Here is a 27,730-nt window from a genome sequence, read left to right as displayed (position 1 = left end):
GAGAAGTTGTAACTGTCAGTTTGATAGCAGCAGCACCGACGGAGAACTGAACAGTAAAAGGAAAGTCTCTTCTGACCGGTAAGGTCTCATCAAACTTCCAATTTAACCTGAGAAACAATGCTAGGCAACGATGTTTAGGTATAGAGTACATAGTGCCCCACGTTTTATTCAGAATTTTCACGTTGGAAATTTGCATATGACAGCAATTGCAAAACGTTCGTGCAACACGATGTTTTTCTGGACGAGACCTATTTGGTCGTGTAAGCGCCCGTAAGCACTTGGCAAATTTTTGTCTAGTTTGCGAAAAAATGTCATAATTTCCGTGAGACAAGCACGCTCGGTAATTTTTTTCCCAGAAAATTTTGTCAAGCCTTACCAAACTTGAGAGGAGCCGTCGTCCTGCTTCGGAACAGGACAAAGGGCCCGGACGCACTGGGCAAGTTTTTGTTTATTTTGCGAAAAAATCTGTCACCAGTTCGCTGAGACAAGTGCGCCCGGTGATTTTTAGATCTACCAAATTTTGTCAAGGCTTACCAAACTTCAAAGACGCCGTCGTCCTGCCTCAGAGCAGGACAAATTTTTGTCAGGCGTGAAAACTATACACATTTTACGATTTTCACGGCATGATCTAAAAAAAAAGTTTTTAAGTGCGGCCACGATTACCAAATTGAAAATTTGGCTGGGACAATTTTTGTTGAGATGTTTGGTTGAGCGAAACAAATTTTGTCAGCCTAGTGCGTACGGGCCCAAATTTGCGTGAACACTATACATATTTTACAATTTACACGGCATGATCTAAAGAAAAAGTTTTTAAGTGCAGCCACGATTACCAAATTGAAAAATTCGCGGAGACAATTTTTGTTGAGATTTTTGGTTGAGCCAAACAAATTTTGTCAACCTAGAGCGTACGGGCACTAAGGCCTCTCCTATGTCAAATAAAATGACACAGTCGCGACTGTTGTTTCAATTATTGCATGCTCGAGTTTGTTCTTGGCAACACATTAAAATATTCACTTGTATTCCGTGTTTCCACGGTTCCTTAGAACCAAAGCCCCGAGCAAAAAGCCGCAACAACTCTCAACATTGTTGGCCAACATTGGGAGTCATTGGCCAACAATGTTGCGTCCATTTGCACGTACGGGGCTAAAAAGGTTTGACCGATTTCAACTCCCAACCAACAGGCAACAACATGCAACATGGTGTGCAAACGCACGCAATTTGCAACACCCAAAAAAGTTGCGTCCGTTTGCACGGGGCTTGAGAAGTATTTTTCAAAATTTCTGAGCTTAGAGGTCACTGAGACGTATTTTTATCTGAACCGAGTTAAAACTGAAATTGACCCTTATTTTACGCAGTTGGTGGTTTGCAACCAATTCCTAGAGACACAGACCAGTCCCAATATAATTTTAATTTGATACCAAAACCTTTGAAACCACTACCTCTTGTTTTTAAGCGCACGTCACACAACACAACTGATATTACACTTTACACTATATAAGAGTAACATCAGGGGTTTCAATAACTTCTGAAATAGCCGTCCATGATAGCCCTTTGAAGGTGGCAGTTTGACAAGTTTATGATAGCATTTTTAGTGAAAATCAAGGCAAACTAGCCGGCGGTGTGAGGCAAAGCAGGCGGCGGTATACCGCCGGTAACCGGCTTCTATTGAAACCCCCGAATATTGAACCAACCACGAGACCACTTCCGAACAAATCCTATTTACAGATTCAAGGATGAACCCTTCACTGCTTCTAATACTCGGGATCAGCTGATTTCTTAAATACACTCGGGGAAGTATCAAGCTAGGCCTTGAAACCCGTTTCCCCGTCGACTTACGCAAAATGCCCCCTTGTACCCTATTCCGAAAGTATTTTTGATTCTTTACCTGCCTGCGTTGGGAACTGTATCTATCTTGTACCTTTGTTGTTGTTGTTTTCCTTACTGACGGTTTTGAAGTTATATATCAGCCTTGTTCTTTTTAGCTTTTTTTAGTATAAGGTACCGTTTTTGTTATTATGTATTATCTTCATTTAATTTAATTGAAAGTTATTTGTAAATTTTGCAGATATTGCTTGCAGAATGTATTATATGTTGTTTGGCTTATTCTTGATATTCTCCACCTCCACCCCGGGATTCCATGCATTCCGTCTCCCGCCATCTATCGCCGATGTTTTATTGGGCCATAAGCGCAGAGGCAAGTATTTGTTTGAATGATCCTCAAAATCACCTTTGTTTGGTGAAGAAAGTGGACTGACTAGACCAACAGTTTACTGCGTGCATATGCGCATAGTTGCGTTCGACATTGGGAGAATGCAATTTCTAATCTTGGGTATCCTGTGCATTGGGTGAGCCATAGCAAGTTTTCGTTCGTCTGCTTTTTCAGCGCCATCTTGAATTACTTCATAAGTACATGCGCATCTCGGTTTTAATGCGTCGCACCCATTAATGACGATCGCGCACCACTTTGTACCAACACGCTGATTTTTGGCAAGGGACATCTTTTACTTGGTTGCCAGTATGGCAAACCTATTCGGAATCTGCGTTTCATTTGTTGGTTTTTTCTTTTTTCGTTTTTTTTTTTCGTGTCACTTCCCTGCTAAGTGGTGTCTTTGTGCATAGAGCCTTCTGCGCGTATTTTCTTAGGATCGAGAAGGTAGTGGGAAATACGTAGAGTTTTCTGGTGGACACAGTAGAATGATTAACTTAACCGGCAATGGCGTCGAAAGTCATAACGCGAATGGCGTTTTAGTAGGTCTTTAAATAAAATATACCCTTATGGAGCTCAATAATGGAAAGTTAGTTGGATACTGAACAAGACAGGTGCTGAAAAAAAAAAGCTGCAATCTTTAAAGGGACGAGTAATGGACTTCGACAACAATCTGTCGCCCGTCCAGCCGTACTCAAAGTGAGCTGTAGTTCTAATATTGTACAAGTTTGGTGTTTTGTACAACACTAAAATCAAATGAAAAATTCTCTAGTAACTTATGGGTTTAACAAAGACAATTAGAGACTTGGATCTGTGATCTGTGTTGTCTGGTTTATTTGTTTATACTCAATTCTGCACAGTCTTCTGGTAACATTTCGAAATTTCACAAATTCTTTTTAGTCAAAAATTATTTGAAAGAGAGCTTGTTGCCCATTTTTTGCTTGATAATTCAAGCAAAGGGTTTTTCAGTTAAGGGTTTGATGCTGAACACTTGTGGGAAATTTATTTAGTTGCGTTTTTGACACCGTCGGAGTGTAATTTGACACGATTTGAGTTTCTTGTCTTCACGCACGTAATGAAATAGGAAGGGTTTTTTGCCTCTTATAGCAAATATGTTGTTTGTTTCAAATAATATTTCGATGAAAAAGTGGCCTTTATAAATTCATCATGTTGTGTAATATGCGAGCTTAACTGGATAGTTTTTATGGCAATAGTAAAGCATTTTCGTTTCAAAATAAGGTAAGCGTCTTTCTGTTGTGTTAACTTAATTAAATATAAATATACCATGCGGCATAAACTTGATTTCCACACTCAAAATTACCTCCAGAACCTACTTTTTGCGTAGAATAAGCTTTTCTGGTGCAAACGCAAAGCCAAACAATGTTTTGACCTGGCATTAGATTAGACTAACAAGAAGGGGAATTATGAAGCGGAAACAACACTTTCAGTCCTTTCTTAATGTGTGCAATAAACGTTTGCTTAGTGCAACTGCAAGACATACTGGAAACGCCCGTCAGAGAAATTTGCAGTTAGTCTTCTGCATACTATTCATTTAAAGAAGAAACGAGTGAATTTTACTCAAGAGCGTGCTTTGTTATCTTTAAACTGAATTTATTACCAAAGCTTAAAAAACTAAAAGACCTCAAAATGGAACAGGACATTACAAAATAATTAAACGTGTGGGTGAACATGTGGGTGAACCTCTCACGCCCCAATTGAAAAAAGTAACTGAACACTGCAGTTCAATACCACCCAATTTAGTGCCTTCTTTTTTTGTGTAACGCGTACCACAGGCAACCCAGTGTAAGCTTTTTGGAGCTTCTAGTTAGTAATAATCTCTCAGACAAGATTTTCCACAATTATTTAGTTTTTGTCACATCATCACCTCTTTACTCCAAACTTTTCATTTTTTGCCACGTTTCACATGCCTCACATATTAATACTTTCGATAGACGTTCTTTACATAAATGTATCGTCTTGACGGCATCTCGGCTCATCTAGTCATTCGAACCTCCAACGTTCTCTCAACAAACGCACTTCGTAATCAATGATTACTTTTAGTTAATGATCATAGTCTCCCCCTACTAACTATAGAGGTTTTGCACGACAGCCATGTTGCATGGCAGGAACGATGCAAATGTTTTGCCTTAGAAAGAACATTTGTTCCCATAGGAAAAAGAATTTATTGTTCCTGCCCTGCAACATGGCTGCCGTGCAAAACCTCTATACTGCGAGAAAGACGCAAGCTATTGGGCCTGCGCAGGAGTGGTCAGGCACAGGAGCCCTTGAATAGGGGCCTCCAGATGCTCTATATCCTAGAGACAACCTTTTCACTTATCTTTCTATTCATAGAACTAACCCTTCAGCAGGAGACTCACATTTACATCAATTTGCGCAATTTGCATACATTATCTTTGCTAATTTAGTCTTTGTTAGACAATAACTTTATTCTGATTGGCCATTTTAAACCGTGCGTGCAGAGCCGAAGAACTCTTGGCGTTCTAAAAATAGAAAGATACGCGCAAAGGTTGACTCGTACGGCTTGTATGGGAGAGGCAAGCTCGAGCCTACTCATGGGCTCCTGTCAGGCATTCGTGTCGCACTCGTGACTCCAAACTGGATCGGTTCAGCCGATTGCGGGATAGAATACGAACTAGCAAGTATAAACATTTCGCAAATGGCTTGACAGCTCATATGGTAGAGCAAGCCTGAGAGGCAATCGCACAATCATGGCTTCCAGTCCCTTGGATTTTTCCAGGCTTCTTTCAAAGTGCTCAACTTGCTTCAGCACTTAGATACTTACTCTTTCACTTAAAATTACATAACCGCAGTTCGAATACGGTATACGAAATTCTATATACACGACATTCTCAAGGATCATGATCTCTTGATATTTTCTGTCACACTGGATCGGTGTTAGCTGGAATAGTAGAACCAGCCTTTCTCTGGAATCACTTTATCCCCTCTCGACTTCAAGATTTCTTTGCAATTTTTCTATACTAAATTTCGTGCATTATGCTGTCAATCGATTGTGTCAGCTACTTATCACTATTAAATGGAACGCACAAAGGCACTTGAAAAAGACAACTGGGCTGGCAGCAGTCACCTTCGGTATTACCCTTTCTAAATAAGCATGTCTTCAAAAAATCGCGTCCTCTCATCGAGCGGTCCCTCGAAACCTCTTTAGCAAGTCTTACTTAGCAGTTTACAGACACTCTGAGCTGGCATTTTATTTCGAAAATTACATTTGGTTACTAGAAGAGGATATGTAAAAAGCAACACGTTTTGAATGCACTTTCGACTGTTTAACGGCATAACTGACAAATATAGGGGTAATGTTTACCGGCTTAATAGAATCCACCAATGAGCTCAGCGGACGGTAACTGAAACTTTCTAAACCATCAATCGCTTGATTGAATCACTAACTGCAATCAGTAGCCGTTCGGCCTCGGTGCTTCACTCTGAATCATGAGATCTTCGATTGGAGTAATTCCTAATTGTCATCTATATGTTAGCCGATAAGCACGGTCTTTTCCTTACTTACAGAATGAATCGATTACAAAAGATACCTTTTAATTAAACCGTGCAAAAGCCGCTAGGGATTTGGTTGGCAATTAAATAAAACAGCAGGCCTTTGTTTTGATCAACGGTCTCAAAATTGTAAAACAAAAGTTGCGTTTGGAAACAGGCGTCTCTATCTCGCAACGGCAACAGAGCATGACGCTTCTCTATTAATATCAGCTAAACTATTTAAAAGCTAATTAGAATATGAAAAGGCTTTTCAAAAATAAAAGTGACCCTCAGAAGTATTGTCATTCAGTTTAAATTTGAAGTCCGTTGAGTAATCAGTCAAACTGAGAAACTACGTTAATAAGTTGAATTCAGATATGGCGAACTTCATTTCTCTGGTAGTTTTCAGCGCTTTGGTATTCGTACCAGACTCCAATGGAAGAACCAGGCCACTTAATAAACAAGTGGAGAAAGATGAATATCCTTGGGGTCAGAGGCGAAATTTTTAATTTGTTTTAACTTTCTTGTTTAAAATACTTCACCTTGCTGCAAGGTCTGGGGCGCAAACTTATCGGATCTTTACGATACCAAATGACCTAGACTGAAAAGGAAATTGGTCTCTGTTTGCTTTGCAGCGCAAGATTTGAAACGAGTTGGAGAAGATTCCAACGGTAAGTTGATATATTGCTGCTTTTATTATTTTGCTCGTAAAACGAAAATCGTTAACGGTCACTTCTTTCAATTCGAAACTTTGTAAAAAAATGCTGGTCGTCTCCTGAAATCTTTCATTCGCGATATTAATTGGAAAATCATTCCAGCCGGGATACACCTTTGTAGTTTTGGAAACAGGGCAAGTTCGACCGGATTCAGTTTCTTTTTCCTTTGGTCGGTTAGATCTTAACTAAGCCGAGCCCGCCACACAGTAACAAATCGCGTGGAGGAAGGAGAAAGACCCTTAACCGTCATGAAAATAAAAAAGAGGTCAGGTGGTTAAAATAAAAAAAAGTAAAAAAAAAACAGAACGATGAAACGATCTTCAGAACAGAACTATGCTGAAGGAAAGCTTCCATTCTCCTAACGGCCAACCCATTTGCTGACTATTGCACTGCTACATGGGCCGGGACGGTGGCGGTTCATTTCAGGGCTTTTGCAACACCCAGGGTTAACGTTTTAATTAATACAAGAGAAAGTCAGTTTTGTCTTTTAACGACATTTGCAAATTAGATCCATGATTCAATGCCGATCACCCAGGAATTTCGCTCTATCAACAATAAAGCTATTTTAAAACAACACAAGCACGTTTAACATAACTCTCTACAAAGGACTTCTTTGGATAGGAACAATACTTTTCTTTAAAAAAAAACCCCTCTGGTTAATTAACTAAAGAACCCACACCAAATGTTCGGTCCCTGGAATCGTCCATCTCTGACTGAATTTTGTGTACGTGTATTTTTAATTGTTTATTCACATCCCTTTTATCATCGGGCCACCTATCCTTTCGTTCCTTCTTTGTTCGTTAGTTGATTCACATTATAAATCTATTTGATATAGGCTGTGTAGACGAACGAGATGACTGCAAGTGGATCGAAGAAGTCCACGGTTATGATAAAACTGCAATCGAGGACTATTGCCAGACATGGAAGGACAGTGAAGCAATCCAGCAGTGTCGTGAAACCTGTGGCTTTTGTAAGGACATGGATAAATACTTAACTTGGGATGTGAGAGAATAACGCGAAAAAATTGATACCCTCACTGAATCTTCGGTACAATGTTCTAGTTATACATGAATCTGTTACAATGACACAAATTTCTCTTGTAGGTTCCAAGGTTCCACATCCACCTATGGAGCCGCAAACAGCGAAGCCCGAGACTAACAAACCCACAGAAAAACCCACGGAAATAACCAGTGCAGCGCCGAAAAAACCTCAACCAACTGGAGAAACATTGTCTGGTAAAAATGATTTTGTTATCCACATCCGTAAGTTCTTGATCGGAAAACGCTCGAAACAAGAACAAATATTTCGCGTTATTGTACAATGACATTTTTTAGACTGTTGGTTTTTTTGTACAGTTGCAGAAAAAAATCAAACGTTTTCACTGTGCATCGCGCAAAACTTGTTTTTTCCATCTGTCCTTTGCTTGCAATACCAGTTGCATAGTGTGTTTAGGAAAGTAGTATAGGAGAGTATTATCGCATGTTATTAAGTGGAGAGCAATTCTCAGGCTAAATCAAGCACTCTGATTGACTGGTTTTTGGTCGGGACTTCACATTACGGATCATTACCATGGAAACGGTCCGTTTCGTATTTTTTTCTCTCTCCTTGGAAAGTCAAGTTGCGCGAAACATAGAACGTTTTAAAAAAGCGGAATTTAATTTTTTTAACAAAACAGTACAATTATATCAAGCGGAATTTAGTTTTACGTGTAAAACGTTACCGTTTAACGTTCTCTGATGGAAGACGAAGATTACGAACATCGCTCAAAGAAATTATGCCATATGATAAACAACTTTACTATCCTCACTTGTTAACTCTGAACCGTACTGGGGATTATAAAATGGTTCTGTCTCTCAAGGACTGGGAACTATCAAATTCACGAATTTGATTGGCTGAAATCGACATTGACCGCGGTCTAGATTTTCCCTTATAATATGAGCAGCTCCGTGAGCGGGCAAGATGTGATTGACTACCCCAGCGGGCAAGATGGAGCTATCTTGCCCGCTTGGAATATCTCGCTTGATCCCGCAACATCAAAGATCATTTTTTGGTGTTTTAAGTCATATAATAAATGCTTTATTGACCAAGCTTGTTCGGTCAAGATGGCTGGATATTGGCCTCGTTCTTTTTTTGCGTGAACTTGGCCAATATCCAGCCATCTTGACCTCACGCTTGGCCAATAACCCATATATCTAGATCAACATCTAGACCAGTAATGTTTTGCAGTGAAAAAGTTGCAAACTAAAATGCAAAAATATTTAGTATTTTCTTCTACCAATATTTATTTATGGAATTGTCAAAAAGCATGATGAGAAAAAAAGGTAAGGAGGACGTGAAAACTTTGGCAGAATTAAGTTCAGCTCACTGCCACTCATCGCCAATCGCAAGCAAAATGTCAGTTAGTACGTTATACAAACCAGTTACATTATATTAAAATAATTAAATTGTTCTTGTTTGCCATATAATAAACATCTTATATTAACCGAGCTTAGTTAGTCTGTATGGGAGAATCTTGACCTCGATCGGTCGTGCGTTCAGACCTCACTGCGTTCGGTTTGTACTCACGACCTCGGTCAAGATTCTCCCATAAAGACCTCCTGCTCGGTTAATAAGAGCCAAATATTGGCCCTCGGTCGTTTTTGTATATCGCGTACGGACCTCGCTGTACCTGGTCCGTACTGCCACGACTTCGGGCACGGCCCTCACGCTCGGTTAGTAAGAGATTAGTATTTTAATTTCTTTGTAGATTATCTCGCACATCAAGCTCATTAATTTGTTACGTAGCTCATTTACGGGCCCAGCTGTCCAAAGCTTTGAATTAGTGATTAGTTTCCACGAGACTTTTAGCATTCAATTTTCGTTAGACTTTTTGTTTCCCTTCAGTACAAAATTAGGTTGTTAAGGCTCTTTTTTTACGACAGCAAAGCTTAAACCTGGGTTGGTTCTTAATCGTGGCTTAATTGTAGCCTGGATAGATCATTGCCTAAAAACATGCAGCATAAACTGAAATGCGCTAAGGCTTAAATAGACCTACGTGATAGTTCCTTGAGTTCCTCAGTGAGTACTTGCTGGTGTTTCTAACTGGGAGCAGTTTATGAAGGCTGTGTTTGGGGTTGCACACCTCTGGGGTTGGTGGAAACCTCGTCAAAGAATTTGGCCGCAATTGCCTCTCTTCTTTCAAACAGGGTTCTAAGTCCTAATACGTCAAGGGTTTTATTGTTCGATAGATCGGGATATATGGTCCTGAAAGCCCTTTTTTGCAGCCTCTCCAAGTCTTCGATGAGGTATACCGGGAGAGCACGAAAATCGAACAACACAACTCTAATCGTAGCCCCATTTTCGTCAGTGCTGACTTACCAGTTGTTTAAACCAGTTGTGTGTCATGTTGATTAGTGCATGCGTGGGAACATGAATTAGGGATAGTTTCAAACGGTCGCGCATCAACTGAGTTTCTTTAACACTGCATGCTGGTTTGACGTACAACTCAACGACATAGTCTTCAGCAATCTTCGATAAGATTGGTGTGAGTGAAATTGGGCGGAAGTGTTGGTTCACATCTTTGATCGGTCTCAGTTTAGGAAGCGGAACGACGTCTGCCTCTTTCCAAGATGGCGGGAGGCAGTTCTCACGATGGGAGGAGTTGAGGATTTCCGTGACTGGTCTGGCCCAAAAGGTCAGCATCTACCTTTATAATTAATAGCCAGCCATAGACTGAATCCAAGGCCTCTCGTGAAGCTTTGTTGAATCAAATGTAGATGAATGATGCAGCCAACATGGCGCTGTTCAACAAAATCGAACGGATGTTGAAGCAAATGTTAAAGCCGTTTGCCCGGGCTTTTGAACAACTTGGCCCAGTTCCGCTGAATAATGACCAATCAGAGTGGGCCTAATGACCACAGCGCCTTTGATTGGTCCGCAACCAAGACGTCATACGAAGGAAATCGGCGCGGGTTCGGTACGCAAGTCCGTCATCATGTCCTTTTTTCGGCGAGAAACCTACTATTAATTAGCCGTTAATTAATTAGACCAAAAAAAAAAAAAAAAGTTGTAAATGCTTTGTTTATAGTGAAAGTGCACTTAGCTACCAAGCTAGCTTACAGGAACCCCACTTTTAACAATGTGAAAGAATCAATTCAAACTTATGTCGAGACTTTTGGCTTACGAACATCTGCATCTGTATCTCGTCACTTAGCAAGCCCGGTTGGAAAGCGGGTTTTGAGAAAACCAAATTTTTTGATACGTGGTAAGTCTAAGGCAAGAACAATTGCCTGCCGCCTCATCTATAGCGCGTGTATTCAAAAGTTAACAAATCGCGACTTTTCTTACACACAATACCCCTTCAACTGAAGGCTAGACGAAAGTTGCACAAGCTTCCTATACCGCGTTTCACGAAAACCCGGAATGTGAATGTCGTATTTGACAAACCAGTGTTCACTCAGTATCCAATAAGAAAGTCGTTTTTAGGCAATTAGTTTAGTTTTCTTTTCTTTCAAATTTAAACCATTTACCAAGTTGAACCGAAAACTCTCCGATATCGTATTTTCTCATTAGGTTTCCAAAAGGAGTGCTTAAAGGTACACAACGAATACCGATACCTACATGACGTCCCACTCTTGAAATGGTCATCGAAACTGACAAGTGACGCTCAGGCATGGACCAATCGTCTTCTTGCTACCATTTCGCCTACGTCAATCCTTCGGCATGATCCCACAGCGCGCGAAAGAAATCAGGGCGAGAACCTGTACTACACCACACGATACAAGAAACTGTGTGAAAACGGTGAGCAAAGAGCGGATTGTCTTAGCTGCGAAGAGGTTGTAAAGGCTTGGTACAACGAGGAAAAGTACTACGATTACTACACCGGGAAACCGAATAAACCGGGAGAGGAGGTTCTCCACTTCACGCAAATCATATGGAGAGACACTACACAGCTTGGGATGACGGCTGCCTTTAAAGATGGCTACATTGTGGCCGTGGCTAGGTATTCTCCCGTTGGAAACTGGTTGAATGAGTTCACGGAGAACGTTCCTCCACCAAAGTTGTAAGTAAAAGATAAAGTCATGTTAAAAATACTTGGATAGCCAACAGGGTAAGGGCACAGGCAACCCAGGCTCGGAGGTAAAAAAATTATAAGGATTTGTATGGAAAACCCGATAACAAACTCAAAACGATATTTACACGCAAAAGTTCTCAATAAAAAGACGTTCTTTATTGTCCTGGTGACTTTCCCGCTTTCTGTGCGGTTATTTGCCTGATATAACGCGATTTAAAGCGATTTCTCAGCTTTCCGGGTTGTCACTCGTACATAAATACAAGAAAGGCTGGAAAGCAATTTCTAGCTTACCTAACATTTCGCCGATAAAATCACACTTTCCGGGCCTCAGTCACGCTCAAACTCCGGCGATGGCCACACGGATAAATTTACATCTCTTTAACCAAGTTTCAAGGTCCAGCGAGTATCCATTGCTGAGAAACAGCGATGATCGAATATTCAAATATTTAAAATCCCTCGAGGCTGGCTAACAACGGCTGCTCAACCGTTCACTGATTTGCTCTCACCGTATCGAGGCTCAAGTGAACGGTTGATCAGCCGTGTTCCAAATATTCAAAGTCCTTCTGGGTCGCTTACAACGAATTTTACGAGATGTGAGGTAAGCTAGAAACTACTTTTCAGCCTTTCCTTTATTTATGTACGAGTGACAACCCAAGAAGCTGAGAAGTCGCTTAAATCGCGTTAAATCAGGCAAATAACCGCATAGAAAGAGAGAAAGTCACAAGAACAATGAAGAGCGGCTTTTTTTATCGAGACCTTTGCGTGTAAATATCTTTTTGAGTTTCTTATCGGGTTTCTACGGTGCTTTTAAAGGGACATCTATTTCTCCTCTCCTTTTTCGTAAGAGAAAAGTGTCTCTTCTCTCTTTTTTATCTTGATTTTGTCCGCAGCTCCTTTTTTTCCCGCAGCTCACTTTTTTTTCTCCGCTCACTTTTTCTTTCGTCGCTCACTCTAATTTTTTTTGTTTTTTTTTCTCGCTGCCCACTTTTTTTGCTACTCACTTTTTTTCGGGTGTCTTGAAAACACAGACTCCTAAGACTTTAGGACTCGAAAACGAAGTAAGTAACTCAAAACCCTCAATTTGGCTAATCCTAGGCCTAAAAATCAACTTTTAGGCCTAGTTAGGCCCAGGGTTAGCCAAATTGAGGGTTTTGGGTTACTTACTTCGTTTTCGAGACAAAGTCTAAGGGGACTTTCTTTTCAAGACACCCCTTTTTTCCCGTCGCTTACCATTTTTTACGGCTGCTCAAAAAAATTGAGCGGCTAATAAAAAAAGTAAATTGAGCGACAGAAAAAAATGAGTGGCGGAAAAAAAAAGAGTGCAAGGAGTGGAGGACAAAATGAAGATTAAAAAGAAGAGACACTTGTCTCTTAAGAAAAAGGAGAGAAGAACAGATGTCCCTTTCAAAGCACCGTAGAGGTTTCCAATACAAATCCTTATAATTTTTTACCCTCCGAGCCTGGGCTGCCTGTGGTAGAGACCGTGAAGAAACTGGGAGGGTTTTTTTTTCCGAGCAGATTCTCTGGAGAGGCCGATATTGGTAGAGATTACGAGTATTTGATGGCAAAAAACAAATTATCGCATTTAAAAGTATCGTTTTCACTTTTTGTGCTGTCTATATTGCCTTCTATATTGACCAACGAACCTATTTTGTTTTATTAAAAAATGAATATCTTCTTTAAATATCCTGTATCCGGTTTATTCTTCCCCCAAATATCCCGTATCCCTATAATTTTTTACCTAAATGTACCGTATCCCGGTATCCCCTAACAGGGCCTCATGCTTGACAGTTGTTGGTAAGAGAGTGAGCAAGTTCATCGTTCTCTTCATGAGTCATCTCCACTTCGCATCGTCTTGTTTTAAGAGTTTGCTGGCTTTTAAAAGTAATGGTTAAGAATGCAAAGAGAGAGAGACAGAGAGAGAGAGAGAAAGCTGTTGTTAGTACAGCAGCAACCGAAACATCGAAAGGGAAGAGACGAGAATTCTGGAGTTTACAATATCTTTTAAAGGATATCACATGGCCATGCGGGGATACGAATTTTATCTTCGAATGCTGATGGCATCTCTCATGAGTGAGCGCAGCGAACGAGTGAGAGATACCATCAGCATTCGAAGATAAAATTCTGAGTATCCCCAAGCGGCCACTAATGTTCTGTTTATTATATTAATATGGATGAAATGTCCAGATTAAAAACAACTTGTTTTATCCATTTTCCGAAATGGCGAAAAGGTGGTCACCAAGCGCTGAAAATACGCAAGTTGTCTTATATGAAACAAGATATGAAATTTATGAAAAGCAAATCATGATAATCTCAAATTGTGCAATGAAATTGTTAATGAACGAAATGATATATGAAATGAACCATATTATATGAAACCAAGTAAGGCTATGATCTTCGCAGTTATGGACGCAATTTTAGCAATTGCGTAGAGAAAAGCCTGAAAAATTGAACCCGTGACCTCACGATTCCGGTGCGACGCTATAACCAACTGAGCTATGAAGCCACTGACGTTGGGAGTTGGTCATTTGTGGGTTCTAGCTCAGTTGGTTGGAGCGTCGTACCGGTATCGTGAGGTCACGGGTTCAAACCCCGTTGAAGTCCAGAATTTTTCAGCCTTCTCTACGCAATTGCCAAAATTGCTTCCCTAACTGCGAGGATCATAGTTTTACTTAAATTGTTATTATTATTCAACATATTGCGACAATGTCCAAATGTGGTCATAGCGCGCTCAATTTTCATCGTGCGTACTCAACAGATATCCTGCGATATACGTAATTTTGTGTGTCGCGGAGAAAAATGGTAGTTTTTCCAGCTTTTTTTCCCAATAAACGTAGAAAATTGTGCTTTGTCATCAATGTGTTGAATAATAAAAAAACTATCCTGCTCAGTCTTTCGGAATATCGCCTGATTTTAGCCAACTCGGCCTAAGGCCTCGTCGGCTAAGTATCAGGCGATATTCCGCGCAATTTCGCAGGATAATTGTTAAATGTAGTCGACACGAATATATTACAACGAAGGAGAAGATCGCGTTTTATTGGCTGATTGTGTTAGTTACCATGACGACACCAACGTCCTCACATGTCAAAGATAAAAATGATGCGTTCACTGCGAACGGTGAAGATATGATTTTTCGTTAGGAAAATCCAAGTATTTCATCAGTATCTATATAATATAGATCGGAATACAAAGTCCTGATTCTTTCCTTGACAACGTCGTTGGTCAAACCCCGAAAATGATGGCTTTCACAAAATTAAAACCATTAACCCATAATAATTACTTTCTTCCTTGTTCTTTATTTTTACCAGCCCCTAAAATTGAAGATGATAATTGTGCACCGTGTAACTTTTTGGACAAGCTCTTCAGTGACGATGCGAAGAGTTCGCAGATGTGGCATGTTGTGAAACAGACACCTTTCGTGCTTGCAGGTTCCCTTGTCGTATCTATGCAATGGCTAATGTACATGACTAAAGTGTGTCACGTGGCAATATAAGTGCCTTTATATTGAAAATCATGAAGCGCTAGTTAAATAACTCAAGTTACGTCAGGTTACGTTACTAGTTACAGTTAGTGATATACGAAAGTTTCGTTTGCGTTATGGGAAAGTGTCTTACATAAGTTTGTTCTCCCATTTACTACTTGTGGGTGGAATATTTTTGCTGTAATCATTTGCTCATTATAGCAATAAAGTGCTCGTTTTCTTGTTGATGTTGTTTTTTTTTGTCAAAAAATTAAAATATGAACATGTCTTCCGGTATTTGCAGAAGTAACTACAAAAACGCTCCTCTCGACGAAATTATGAAAAAAATATGAAGCAGAGACTGTTTAAAAGTTATCCTTTCCACGGTGCTTCTACTACATTACCAAGAAGTGCGCACTGTTCTGTAGGCATGTTGTCCTGCAAAGAAATGCACGGATTATTTAGCACTGCATTTACGTAGAACGGCAAACGTAAACAGCATGAAGAGAAATACGGCTCTAATTCCAAATTGTCCTCCTTCTTTGAGAAGTTGCTTGATTTCCGAAGCTTATGCACCGATCAACTCGAAACTTGAACATCCCCGCCCCCCCTTCCCGGGCAAACCCCGGGAATTTGAACTTTTGAAGACTGGATCGTTCAAATTCCCGCCCCCTCGAGCCAAAATGGTGTTCAAATGCCCTACACTATCGTCGGATTTGTCTATCATACCCTACTAAAGAACAGGTCGGATTTTTTGGAGCGAAATTCGGAAACAATTTTTGAAGAAATCGGACATTCAACCCAACGCAAACGTATTTGTCGCAGTGGTTTGAGAAGGACAAGGATTAGGTCCAACCCCTGCAACTTTTCCCACAAAAACTGGAAAAAACCGACCTGAATAACTATTCTTCCCTAATGTTTCAGTATGTAAAAAGATGTGCCTACTGGCCAGGTAAATTAAAAATGATACCTCTAAAAGATATTTCAATACCTACCAAAATTTTCATATCTCCTTCACTGAGGACAAAGTCAAACACGTCTGAATTTTCTACAATTCTCTCTTTTCGGCTTGTCTTTGGAATGGTGACGTAATTTTTCTGAAGACTCCAACGAAGAAGAACCTGTGGAACAGTTTTTCCGTATCTAAACACAAAGGAAACAAATACAAAATGGATCCCCATTTGAAAGGCAAACTAGAAGTGAAGTGAGGCACCTTAATAACTAGCAACTCCACTGAGGATTTTGCAGGGCTAATTTACGATGCTGTTGGAGATACTTTGGACATACTCCAGTCCTTGTTATTATAAAGTGGACAATCGACAAGGGACGTTAAAGATGCTTGGAAATTGTTGTTCTTCTGAGCAAGGCACAATAGGGGCATATTTGCATCCAACCCGTTTCTTTAATTGTTCATCATTGTACCTCCTCCCACCTTCAATGTTGACTCAGTATAACTTATGAACCTTATTTCTACTCAGTTCACGTGGGGCCCCCGCTGTGCACACTTCCTTGTTACGCTCTCTTTTCAAAAGACAAGTTTAACCCTTTTTTCTGAAACAAGAATTGCTATGTGTGGCACGCAACTGTGAATCAAAAATAATATTTTTATTCCCACTCGAGTATATCAGCAAACAAAACGGAAATGTAATTAATAATGTCAGAGCCATATCAAGTATAGAATATACATGAAAGTCATATATTTGAACTGGCGAGAGAATGTTAAGTCTTGAAATGATCTTTGCAGTTATAAGCAAAACAGGTGCTTTTCCAGCTGTAAAACGAAAAGGCTGAACATTAATGTAAAAAGAAAGCCTTTTTCGGCTTTCATTTTGCTGCTGCTTAAGTACCACACTTCAATGTGATAATCATTTCAAGACTGGTATCACCATGTAGTCTATTTAAAATTATACACCCCTAAACCATTTTCTCAATGTAGTGAGAGTTCACAGATTTTACTCTAACGCCAGACACTTTTACTTGTCAATGGGGGGCAGTCTATGTTAGGAGTCAATATAGGTTAATATTTTCATTGCTTACTTATTTGCAATTTCAATTAATGTAGGATCACCATTTTTCTGGCCACGAAACAATGGACAATAACCCATTGGCACAATTCCCTTTTCCACACAACAGTTGACAATATCATCTAGTCGCCAAAATGGATTGAGCTCAATTTGATTGACAGCTGGAGTAGGTAGCCCTGCTTTTTCCATCTCATTCAAGTGATGGACACCGAAGTTGGACACTCCAACCGATCTTTTAAGGATAAAAGTAAAAAATAAACAATTGTTAGTCTCTCCATCTGTTCATTGCACATATTTTCATTAAATGAGAAATATTTTCATTAAATGAGAAATGTGACCCCCTTAGCAGGGGTGTTTCTAAACATCTGAAGTAGGTTGGATTGTGGGGAAAATGTGCATTTTGTGCACAGTTAATTGACAAAAAAAACATTTTGTACTGACTGAATACATCTATTTGGACTAGATGTTCGGTTTTGATAATTTATATGCGTCTTACAGTACAGGGCCTGGTTTCTCGAAAGCCGATTAACTTAACCCAGGATTAGCGTAAACTTTTGTTTCATGTTTTGAACTTTTTCGTTTTTTTGCCTTTCAAGATTGACTTCTTCTAATGAAAAGTTTTGCCAAAAATCAGCGTTGAACAGCATTTGGGAGTAGAGATTGAAATAAACTCCTTGGTTAATTGTTAATCTGGTACTAGTGTTAATCGGCTTTTGAACAACCAGGCCCAGTGCTGCGAATCCTCTATGAAGCCCCTGTGACGTCTCTAATAAGCATCCCCCCCACCCTCCCACCTTATTCTTCATAATCAATTCCCCAGTATTAATTACTGGTGACAGTAACACTTCATGTGGACTGATCGAGTATGGTTTATTCACATGCTGGAAGTTTGGATTGGGTTCCCGCAAGTGAATAAAAATGTTGCAACAAATACCTTGTATCACTCAAATCTCGACATTAGACAGTCATTGCTCTGCTATAGTCTGTTTCTTTCTTTTTTTGTTACCGGTAACACCTTTCGCTAAATTAAATAAGCTGCCCCTCTCTGTTAAGCCACCCCCTTCTGTAAGCAGTGGAAATGTCAGAATTTAGACCCAGTATACAATGGCAAGACAAGCAATATAATACGATATTAAGTTATTCATACCAACCTTATGAGACCTTGGTCTTTGAGCTTCAACATAGCCTTATAAGAATCAATATTCTTTCCAGCAGTAGGAGAATGAATCAGGTACAAATCTACATAGCCAGTGTCAAGCCTGCCAAAATAGAACCAAATATTCACTTTCAAAGATTAGAAACATAATATTGCAGCCTTCTCAAAACCGGCCGGTCGACGGCTCAATGAGTCACCTCCTGAGAAAGCTTGACCGTCTCCTTCCGGTCAGAAAATGTCAGACAAAACACAGTTTGAGCTTGAACATAAAGTCACTGAAGATATTATAAAAGCTTGAAAAAAGCTTTTTTGACGTACAAATTCATGTCCGCACTTTTTTTTTGCATCGTGCACATAAATATGTTTATTTAACTAACATTCCAGTATTTTTTATCAGACTCCATGCAAGTGTCAATTCCATAGGTGAAATTTTGTCACTTTAAATCCCCCAGATTGCACTAAATTGCATCTGTGAATGTCTAAATTTAAAAAATTCTCTCTAGAGGGGACCATGCCCCCAGACCCCCCTAGAAACTTGCGTCCTTTGGGCACTCGCTTGGGTGCCTTTAGCACCAAACCATCTCCACTTTCCTTATGACCTGCTCCCCAAAAATATTTTGAGAAGGCTGTATTGTTGTTACTCTAAATGTGCAGATTCTTGAAAGTTGCTTTTGGGTCATATAATTTAAACAATAACCACATTATTGACCAACATGAATCATGAATGGCTATATATTTTTAACATTTCTGCAATCTCACTAAGGTAAATAATAATTTAATAATAATAATAATAATAATAGAGCGAATTTCAATTGAGTGTCGTAAAACCAAAACCAAAGTAATTACTTTGGCCAATCAAAAAGGACGGAGACAATCCGGCAAACCAATCAAAACTCGAAGTAATTACTTGTAGCCGACACAAAGCGCGGGAAAATGTGCACGCGCGAGCCGCGATTGGTTTTGGTTTTACTTATGATTGGTTCAAAAAATGGCGCAAGAACTTTGAACCAATCACTGAGTGAAGTAATCATAAACCAAAGTAATTATCTAATTACTTTCGACACTCAATTGAAAACCGCTCTAATAATAATAATAACAATAACAATAATAATAATAATAACAATAATAATAATAACATTGACAAGATTCCAGGTACAGTCAGTATTGATGAGCTCCAAAAAATTACTCAGCTCGCATCTTGAGAAAGGTTCTGTCAATCAAGTGAACTCTTTGGTACCTAAGGCCCATGGGTTGGACCCGGTGCTTCAGAGACTAAACAAGCAAGGATTACAAGTAATAATAATAACAATAACAATAACAATAACAATAACAACAACAATGCTTTGGTATCCTTGGGGAGTGGCACCCCTGTCTTCCCAGATGGGTGGACGGGTGAGTGAGAGCCTCTGCTTGCCTTCATTGGCCATCAGTGGTAAGTAACCTGCCTAAAGGAGTTGGCAAACCTTCCCTGTTGTTACAAATGACCTCGTTATTTTAGGTTGATGTAAGCAGATCAACATAGAGACAAAATGAATACTAGACCCACAAGCAGCACAGTGTGCATAATCCTTACAAATAAGTACAATTACTGCTGATCATTACAACCTTCCCCTTAAAAGAAAAACAAACAGACATGCAAAAACAAAAAAAAGATTAAAAACTGTATGAACGTATTCTAAATCACACAGCAACAAGAACTAACAAATTCATGCAACTGTTCGAAACTCTGGTAATGTCAATGCTTAGAGAGTGTTCTTCACACCAGAACATAGTCCTTTAAACACAGTGGCTTCCAAACAACTCTATGACTGGCAGTCCTGGTTGGCTTTTCTGATCAATATCTTCATCTGCAGAGCACAGTTCTTCAGCCAGGGCAACGTTGCTGTACATTCCTCCACTAATGGGTTCACTTTGACCATCTGTTCCTTGGAAGGTCGGGATTCATGTGTACTGGTTGCCGATGAGTGAGAAGCACATGGGCAGTATAGTGATGAAAAATTATCTTCTGGTAAATTGTTTGATTTCGACTGTATTTTCTTCCTCCATCTGTTTGAATTTAGTACGATCTGGGCGTTTCTGCATGATGCAGAACCCTTCTTGGTTTCCAGTTGTTTCCCATTTACACCCTTATCCAATCACCTAGAAACTGGGAGGGCTTTGTCCTGCCAGTCAAAATAGTTTTTTTTTTCTTTGCTTTAGCTCCAGTTTCTCCATCACCTTGTGGGCATCCAAAACCTTTGGTTTTAATAGTACATCACTTGTGGGGATGATTGACTGAAGTTGTCTGTTCATGAGTAGTTGAAAAGGTGAGTCAACATCATTGATGGGTGCATTTCTGTATTCCAGTAACACAAGATATGGATCATGGCTGCCTTGCTTTGCTTTCTCACCGAGACCATTTGCTGGGGAGTGTTGTGGACTGGTAGTGGTGTGTTTGAACTCCCACAATCTTGCAAATGATTTAAATTCCTTTGAGGAGTACTTGCAAATGCAGACTTGATGTGGGTTATGACCGTCTTGGTGTCTGCAAATGGCAATTTTGCACCTTCGAAAAATCTTGAGTGGTAATCCACGATAAGATATTTGGATTTGTCCCATTTGAAGAGGTCTGTGGCTACCAATTCTCATGGTTTGCTTGGTACTCGAGAAGGAATTATAGGCTCCTTTCCCGGGGAAGGGGGGAAGCCATTTTTCATGAAACTGACCAGTTGGTTGAAGATTTTTTCTAGACTAAGGAAACCAGGAATTGCCACTCAAAAATATAAAAAAATGAAATCGGCGAGTTTAAATTTTCACGACTTAGCCTCAACAGCGTTGATTGATGACTACTACTGGGTATTATTAACTGTCAAAAATCGGGATTCAGACGGAAATCGGTGGTATTAATACTGGTATCCTCTTCAGCATTTCCTTTCTCATGGAGGGAGAGATCACAATTCTTTTACCCCTGAGAACTACACCATTCAGTTCTGACAACTCATCTCGCATGTCCTAGCATGCATGGATACCAACTGGTGTTTGTACTTTTATCTCTGGCCATCCAGACGTAATTGTCTCTGAGAGTGTCCTCAGTGATTGATCTTCAGCTGTTGCATGTTTGACTTCTTCCGATCCAATTTGGACTCTGTGACTGGCAACATATGGCTTTCTTTCGGTTTGAGAGACAGGTGCTCGGGAGGGCATGCCAGGGAGCTCCGTTCATGGTTTATATTCCAATGCGTAGTCATACTTTTGCATTCTTGGTAGATTATTCTTTGTAATCTCAGTGGTGCTGCAGCCAGGGGTTTTTTCACAAATAAATTATTGCTTCAAGAGGCTTGTGATCTGATTCTATGGCCACTTTCTTCCCATGGTGTACTGACTGAATCACTCCAGGCTATACTGAGCTGCTAGAGGTTTTTTCTCTGTTTGGATATATCTTGATTTGCCTCAGTTAAAGATCTTGAAGCATAGGCAACTGGTAATCCATCTTGAAGTAACATCCCCCCCCCCCTCCCAAGCCCAGTTGGTGAAGCAGCACAGCTGATAGTGACAGCCTTTCTTACATAAAAAAACCTTACAGTAGAACTGTACCTCGGTCTTAGGTAAGGATTGCTTTAATTTCTTGAAATGCTTGGTCCTGTTCATATGTCCACTCAAATTCAGTGTCTTATCTTGGAAGAATTCTAATGGCTTCACTGACTTAAATGCCAAATAGGCCTTAATATTGCATGATGATGGCATATGCTCAAAAGTCCGCAAGCCTTGTTTGCACAAAATTATTCACATCATCTGGACATAAATGCTGTTTGCATGTGGGTATTCTTTACAAGTTTGCTCCTTTCAGATTCAGCTCAAACTGAAATTTAAAAGTTTGATTTCGGAAATTGAGGCTTGGTGGTGAAATCAGCTAGTCAGATGTCATCACACATGAGGGCTATAATTGGGAATAAACTCCAAAATAATTCACTGTTTTTTTGTCACATGGTGCTGGCACCTCTTTAATTGACACTGACGTTGTCCTCAGGTTTGATTCGTTCTTGTGTTAGTTTGTGACCAATATAATTTATGTGACCTCTTTGCATTTGAAGACACATTTTTCTTTGTTTAGTGTTAAATTGATCTTTTCACAGCACTCCAAGACTGAGTGTAGATGCTGATCATGCAACAACAACAACAACAACAACAACAATAACTTTATTTTACTTCTTGGCCTATTTATAAGGTCACGGTAATTAACATAAAATATTATTTTAATTCATTAATATTGAAATACAAAATAACACAAAATTAAAAGAGAAGGAAATTGCCGAAGTCAGTGTACTATCCAAATAGATGTCAATCTAATGGACCATTTCCGAGTTGCTGTTTGTCTACTGTAAAGGAAATGAGTTTGATTTGCATAAGAATACGCAACTCATTTCCATTTGAATGGTTGTGCACCAGAACTTGCTTTGAAACTGAGGCATGCAGCAACTTGGAAATGGGCTATTGAGTGGGGAGCCCAGAACTGAAATTGAATTGCCATTTAAAATGCATAATTAAAGCTAAATTAGCATGCTTGACTTCAGTTTCTGCATGCACTTTGATGTCATCAGTTTCAACTCCTTCTAAATCACTAAGTGTTGGCTCATATGCTTCTGGAAGACTTCTTGGGCAGATTTGATTCCAACTTAAAGGAGTGACCTGATAGCAGAACTGTCCAAATGGTGTATCGAAAGTGGTGAGCAGCTGACTTTCTTCATCCAGGGGTATCTGCAAATAGCCTCGACTTGCAACTACACTTGGTGAACCATTTTGCATTTGCCATTTGTGTTGTGATATCCTCAATGTTGGGGAGCTGGAAATGTTCTATTTAAAGGGCTTTGTTTAGATGTCTGGAATCCAAGCAGATGCACAAACTTCCATTAGGCTTTTCAATGCACCCAGTCGGTGGGTTCCTCCACTCTACGAATAACTTCATGTTTCTCCATGTCTTCCAACTCTGTCTTTACTCTGTCTCCAGTGAACCAATGAGAAAGCTAGAATTGCATTATCCGAGGTGGAGAATTAAATAATTATTAGAAAATTTCTGTTTGAACTTCTTCCAATTGTCGGAGATATTACTGCCGCTCAAATCAAGTGGTTCGAGAGATCGTAGGCCAAATTGCATAACCATTGCTTGTGAGTTTACCTCTTGACTTGTTGTAGGTACCTTTTCTTGTGAAATGTACTCTGATCTCCAAAGTCAATTACTTGAATTTGCCGCTTGTATATTTGCGTACAAAATTTCAGAATGGCGGATTTATGGGTCATGGTTTACTTCTGACGCCATGTTATGATATTGTTGTTTTAGGTTGGCGGAAGCAGATAAACATAGGTACAAAATGAATATTAACAGTGTAATCCATCATGGCTTCAGACCCAGCACAGTGCACATATCCTTACAAATACTACCACTGATCATTACACCTGTCAGCCCGAGGGCTACAAAATATCCTTCTCACTGTTCTGATGTCCTTTACCTTAACTGGTTGAGTGAGTCCAGAACACCTCATGTCTACAACAAATTGCCTGGTCTAAGAACAAAATATAGATCACTTCCTCAAATTCCAGCTAATGGACTGGCATGTTGCTTTACCTTAATTGGTTCGCTTACTGGAACAGACCCTTCTAACAATCTGATACAATTAAGGTGCGACGTTTATCAAGGAAGCCTCATGATTTAATAGGTGCTAGTCACCAGCTCTGGACCACGCCTAACCAGTGGAATTGTGTATGTGAGGCTGTGATATAGAATGGCATATTCTATAATACTTTGTGTATGTCATAAAATTATGACACTTTATAAATGCCAGCCACCATTTTTCATATGATGTGTACCTGCCTTGGCATAAAATGGCAATTTGGGCTGAAAAACCTCATTGGCTCACTCATGAGTTTATTTGGTCAGCACTACAGGTAACAATAACAAACATTATTATAGGGCTTGTGTTTGTAGCCGATATAACGCGCGCTCTGATTGGCTAATTGTGACTGAATTGTAGGGCATTATTCTCCCGTAATGCCCACGGGCCGATTACAGGCTTGCAAAAACACTTGGCAAAAGGTAATTAAAAAGCCATATAATAAACTACTTACTAACCGAGCTAGCTCAAGCCGTACTGGGGTTAGTAAGAAGTTGTCGTTTCCCTCGCGCTCGTTAGTAAGAAGTTAATAGAAATAATAATCATCATCATTATCAATATTGTTTCACTCTGATACCACACACAAACTGACAAAAAATGTACTAACATAATTATAATTATAACCACTTTCATTTAGAGAGCAGAGATGACTGTTTGCTTAAATCACCTGGAATATTATAATACAGTTATTAACCATTTAAAAAACTCACACCCAAAATATTTCCTTGTGTGGTATAAATTATTATACTAACAAAGGCTGGCCAGAAGGGAAGGGGAGTCTTGAGAAGCAGACTGTTTTCAGATCACAGAATTTTCACAGGAGAGGTGCCAAGGCTTCACTGATGGTGAGATTAGCATTTCTCCTACAAGCTTGTTACTTTTTCAAACCAACAAGACTAAGACATTTCAATCCTCATTCTTACAAAATGAATGTTGGACATACTCACTTTTTTAAACTTTCATGAAATGCCTGTAGGCACTCGTCATACCCATGGGCATAACTAAGTTTTGTTACCACATAAATATCTTCTCGTTTGACGCCTGATTCTTTAATGGCCTCTCCAACTTCAGATTCATTTCTGAAAAATTCTCAAGTAATTACAGAGTAAAGTGCAAAAGCACATGACAGCACTTTCAATAACCCTTCCCCACTTGAGAGTGACACTTACAGCTTTTACTCTGGCTAGCGCCAGACGAATTTACTTGCTGACTGAGTGATCTTTAAGGCCAGTTTAAATGGTTTCAACGTCTGCTTCAACATGCATGCATTCAACAATTTGTTGAAAATGTTGAAGGTGGTGAAGCCATTTGAACACTCTGCTCATCAAAAAATTGTAGAACACACGTATGCTCACATCAGGCCGCAAACGTCAATATGGTGTAGTTCATGTGGACGAGAGAGACTGGTTTCTGGTTCTTAATTTAGTTCCTTGCAATCAAATTTGACAAAAGTGTTGGTTCTTTCTTTGGCGCAATGTTGGAACCATTTGAACGGCCTCTGCACAACTTTGCTTTTGTGTGCAACATTTGCCCAACATCTGTTCAACTTTTGTTGAAGCTGTTTAATTAATGGGGACATAGTTATTCAGTGAGTGATTAACCCATTGACTCCTAGGGGTTTCCCATTGATGAGTAAAATCGTCTGGCTGGTTTAGGCTGGTTTGGATGTCAAAGGGTTAAACCGGCCTTTAGGTGGGAATGGATTAACAACTTTAACACTTCTCCACTTGAGAATGAGACTTCTAGATTTTACTCTGGCCAATGCCAGACAATTTTACTTGCGCTTTGGGTGTTTACATACTACACACAGCAGAGATCCTTAAATTCCAAAGATCCTAGAAGAGCCATAATACCACTGCCATATTCTTCCTGCATTTAATTTAGTATGCCAAAAAAAAAGGGGATGTGGGTATAAAAAGCATAGGCCAATTTGTTATTTTGGGTAAACAAGCTGCAATTTGTGTTGCTATAGGATAGATTGATCAAATGTTCTCCAACGTGTCATACTTTTTTCATATCAAACCAGTGCATTATGAAAAATTTAGGTCAGCCTGTCAATGCGCTGTAAATCCTTATCACAATTGAACACTTTGGTACCCCCTCCCAAATTAATCATATAACTAACTTAGATGAGTAAATAAATAAACACTCCAACCCAAATGCATGTCGGAGATTCACAGGAACCACCTTTTGCGTTTTATTTCTCAGAGGTACAGGTAAGTTGGGATATCTTAAGTGGGTTTATTCAGTGTGAGCACGGCTGACAAAAATGTAAGAATATTGCAACAAAACAGCGTTCAAAGGCGGTGCTTTAGCACAAAAGGCTACAAGCCTTCAAGAAATTAACATTAATTATGCAAATAAAATTTGTTCCCTTAGTTTATCAAGCGCAAATTTTTTATTTTGTTTACTACGGCTTTCATTCTCGCATCTTTCAATGCTTTCCGGCTTCGCGAATGTGTTTGAACTTTGTCAACACGAAGGAGGCGTGACTGTGATTGGACGACTGAGTCAATGCAGTCATGCCAGTACACCCAGGGAAATAAAGAAATTTTGCAGTTGACAAACTACAATCCGCCACCCAGTTTGTTATCAATGGTCGAAGCCGTGGCCACTTTTGTGCTAAAGCACCGCCTTTGAAAGCTGTTTTGTTGCAATATTCACCGCCTGACATTGCTCGCAGGACTGCTATTCCGTTGATAGTGGGTTGAAATGAAAGTTTAATCTTTGTCAATTGATTCTAATGTGAAATTGTGACTGTGGGAACATTTAATCCAGGAATATTTGACTCAAATTGGTGGCACCTGAGAATTTAGTCTCCAGCCTTGGGATTTTATTATAACCATTGACAACCACGAAATTGTGAAATGGATCAAATCGCGTCGGATCTGGAAAACAACCACACAGGAAGGAAGCTATCCACGATGGCAATAAGGTTAGGCTTTTTAATTGAGATTTTTTTCTTATAATTATCTTCTTAAGCTTTTTACTGGGATTCTCATACAAATCCTTACATTTTTGTCGGCCATGCTCACACTGAACCTGGGGCGCCTGTGCTTTTCCTCAAGCTTGTTTGCTGTATATATTATATCAGTTTTTACGGTCGAAGTCTCGCACGACGACACTTTATCTTGGTAACTGGGCTAAAATTTCCCTCTTGGTTGTCCGCCGCACTAACTTTACTCACTTATAGAACGCTGCCGTGTCAATCAATTGGTATCCATTCTGCAAAGCAAACTTCACCGCCTCTCTGCAAGTATCCCCCAAAGCATTGTACACTCCAAGACCGAACAAAGGTATTTTGTGGCCATCATTTAACGTCACCTTTCTATCCAATCCTTTTTCTTCACAACTCATGCTTGCAAGACCCTTTGACCGAAGGAAATGAATTACAAAATAAGACGAAACTTTGCCCCTCAGAAAGAGACTCATTTGACAGGGGTACGGGTGTACGGCTTGCTGAGCACCAGTTACGCCGCTGACCAATTGTGGGAGCAGGGAACGGTATGTACTCAGTGGGGTTATAACAACCGCTAGCTGTGGAGTTTGGTAAAACAATTTTTGGTCAAATGGTCGAAACTAAGGTCGGGCTCGGAGGTTACAGAACTGGATCATCTCGGGGCTAAACTACAAAATACAGGGTCACTTATTTTGCTGTCTCCCACGCAGAAACTTTAAGTCGTCACGCAACGCTCCACACCATAAACAGGGCGTTGCGTGACTACAAAAAGAAAGTGAGCATCCACCAACTCTGCAAAACCCACGCCAGAATAAAAATAGATGCATTTGCCTTGAAAGCATTGATTTGAGTCCCGTTGACCTGATACTCAGGCTAACTGTACTTGACTCTTACTAAAAGTCACTTACTGAGGGAACTGGGAAATTCCACTCGCTAAGTACCACTTATTGGCTACCCTGCCATCATGAGATTAACATGTGTCTAAAACTATTGGAAACTAT

General features: G+C 39.8%; 2 protein-coding genes across 3 annotated transcripts; one reads left to right on the top strand and one right to left on the bottom strand.

The window, feature by feature from the left end:
• Positions 1 to 15,197, top strand: LOC138018483 (ectin-like). 2 transcript variants are annotated; one of them, XM_068865113.1, is made up of 7 exons: positions 1 to 78; positions 2,066 to 2,194; positions 6,352 to 6,387; positions 7,268 to 7,402; positions 7,536 to 7,667; positions 10,984 to 11,473; positions 14,794 to 15,197. In XM_068865113.1, exons 2-7 carry the CDS (start codon positions 2,080 to 2,082, stop codon positions 14,798 to 14,800), a joined length of 915 nt encoding a protein of 304 aa, XP_068721214.1. In that variant the 5' UTR covers positions 1 to 78; positions 2,066 to 2,079; the 3' UTR covers positions 14,801 to 15,197. The 2 variants fall into 2 exon arrangements, with proteins under 2 accessions (XP_068721214.1, XP_068721215.1); XM_068865114.1 differs by lacking the exons at positions 1 to 78; positions 2,066 to 2,194 and adding an exon at positions 6,025 to 6,205.
• LOC138018482 (glyoxal reductase-like) lies at positions 14,505 to 27,231 on the bottom strand. The gene is made up of 6 exons (XM_068865112.1): positions 26,958 to 27,231; positions 24,718 to 24,849; positions 18,121 to 18,228; positions 16,983 to 17,201; positions 15,941 to 16,088; positions 14,505 to 15,383 (listed from the first exon to the last, which is right to left on the bottom strand). Exons 1-6 carry the CDS (start codon positions 27,200 to 27,202, stop codon positions 15,318 to 15,320), a joined length of 918 nt encoding a protein of 305 aa, XP_068721213.1. The 5' UTR covers positions 27,203 to 27,231; the 3' UTR covers positions 14,505 to 15,317.
• Between the last annotated feature and the right edge of the window lie 499 nt (positions 27,232 to 27,730).

Source organism: Montipora capricornis, chromosome 10, assembly GCF_036669925.1.
Source record: "Montipora capricornis isolate CH-2021 chromosome 10, ASM3666992v2, whole genome shotgun sequence".
Taxonomy (NCBI): domain Eukaryota; kingdom Metazoa; phylum Cnidaria; class Anthozoa; order Scleractinia; family Acroporidae; genus Montipora; species Montipora capricornis.
The sequence above is the reverse complement of the archived record's forward strand: the minus strand, read 5'-3'. Positions and strand labels throughout refer to the sequence as shown.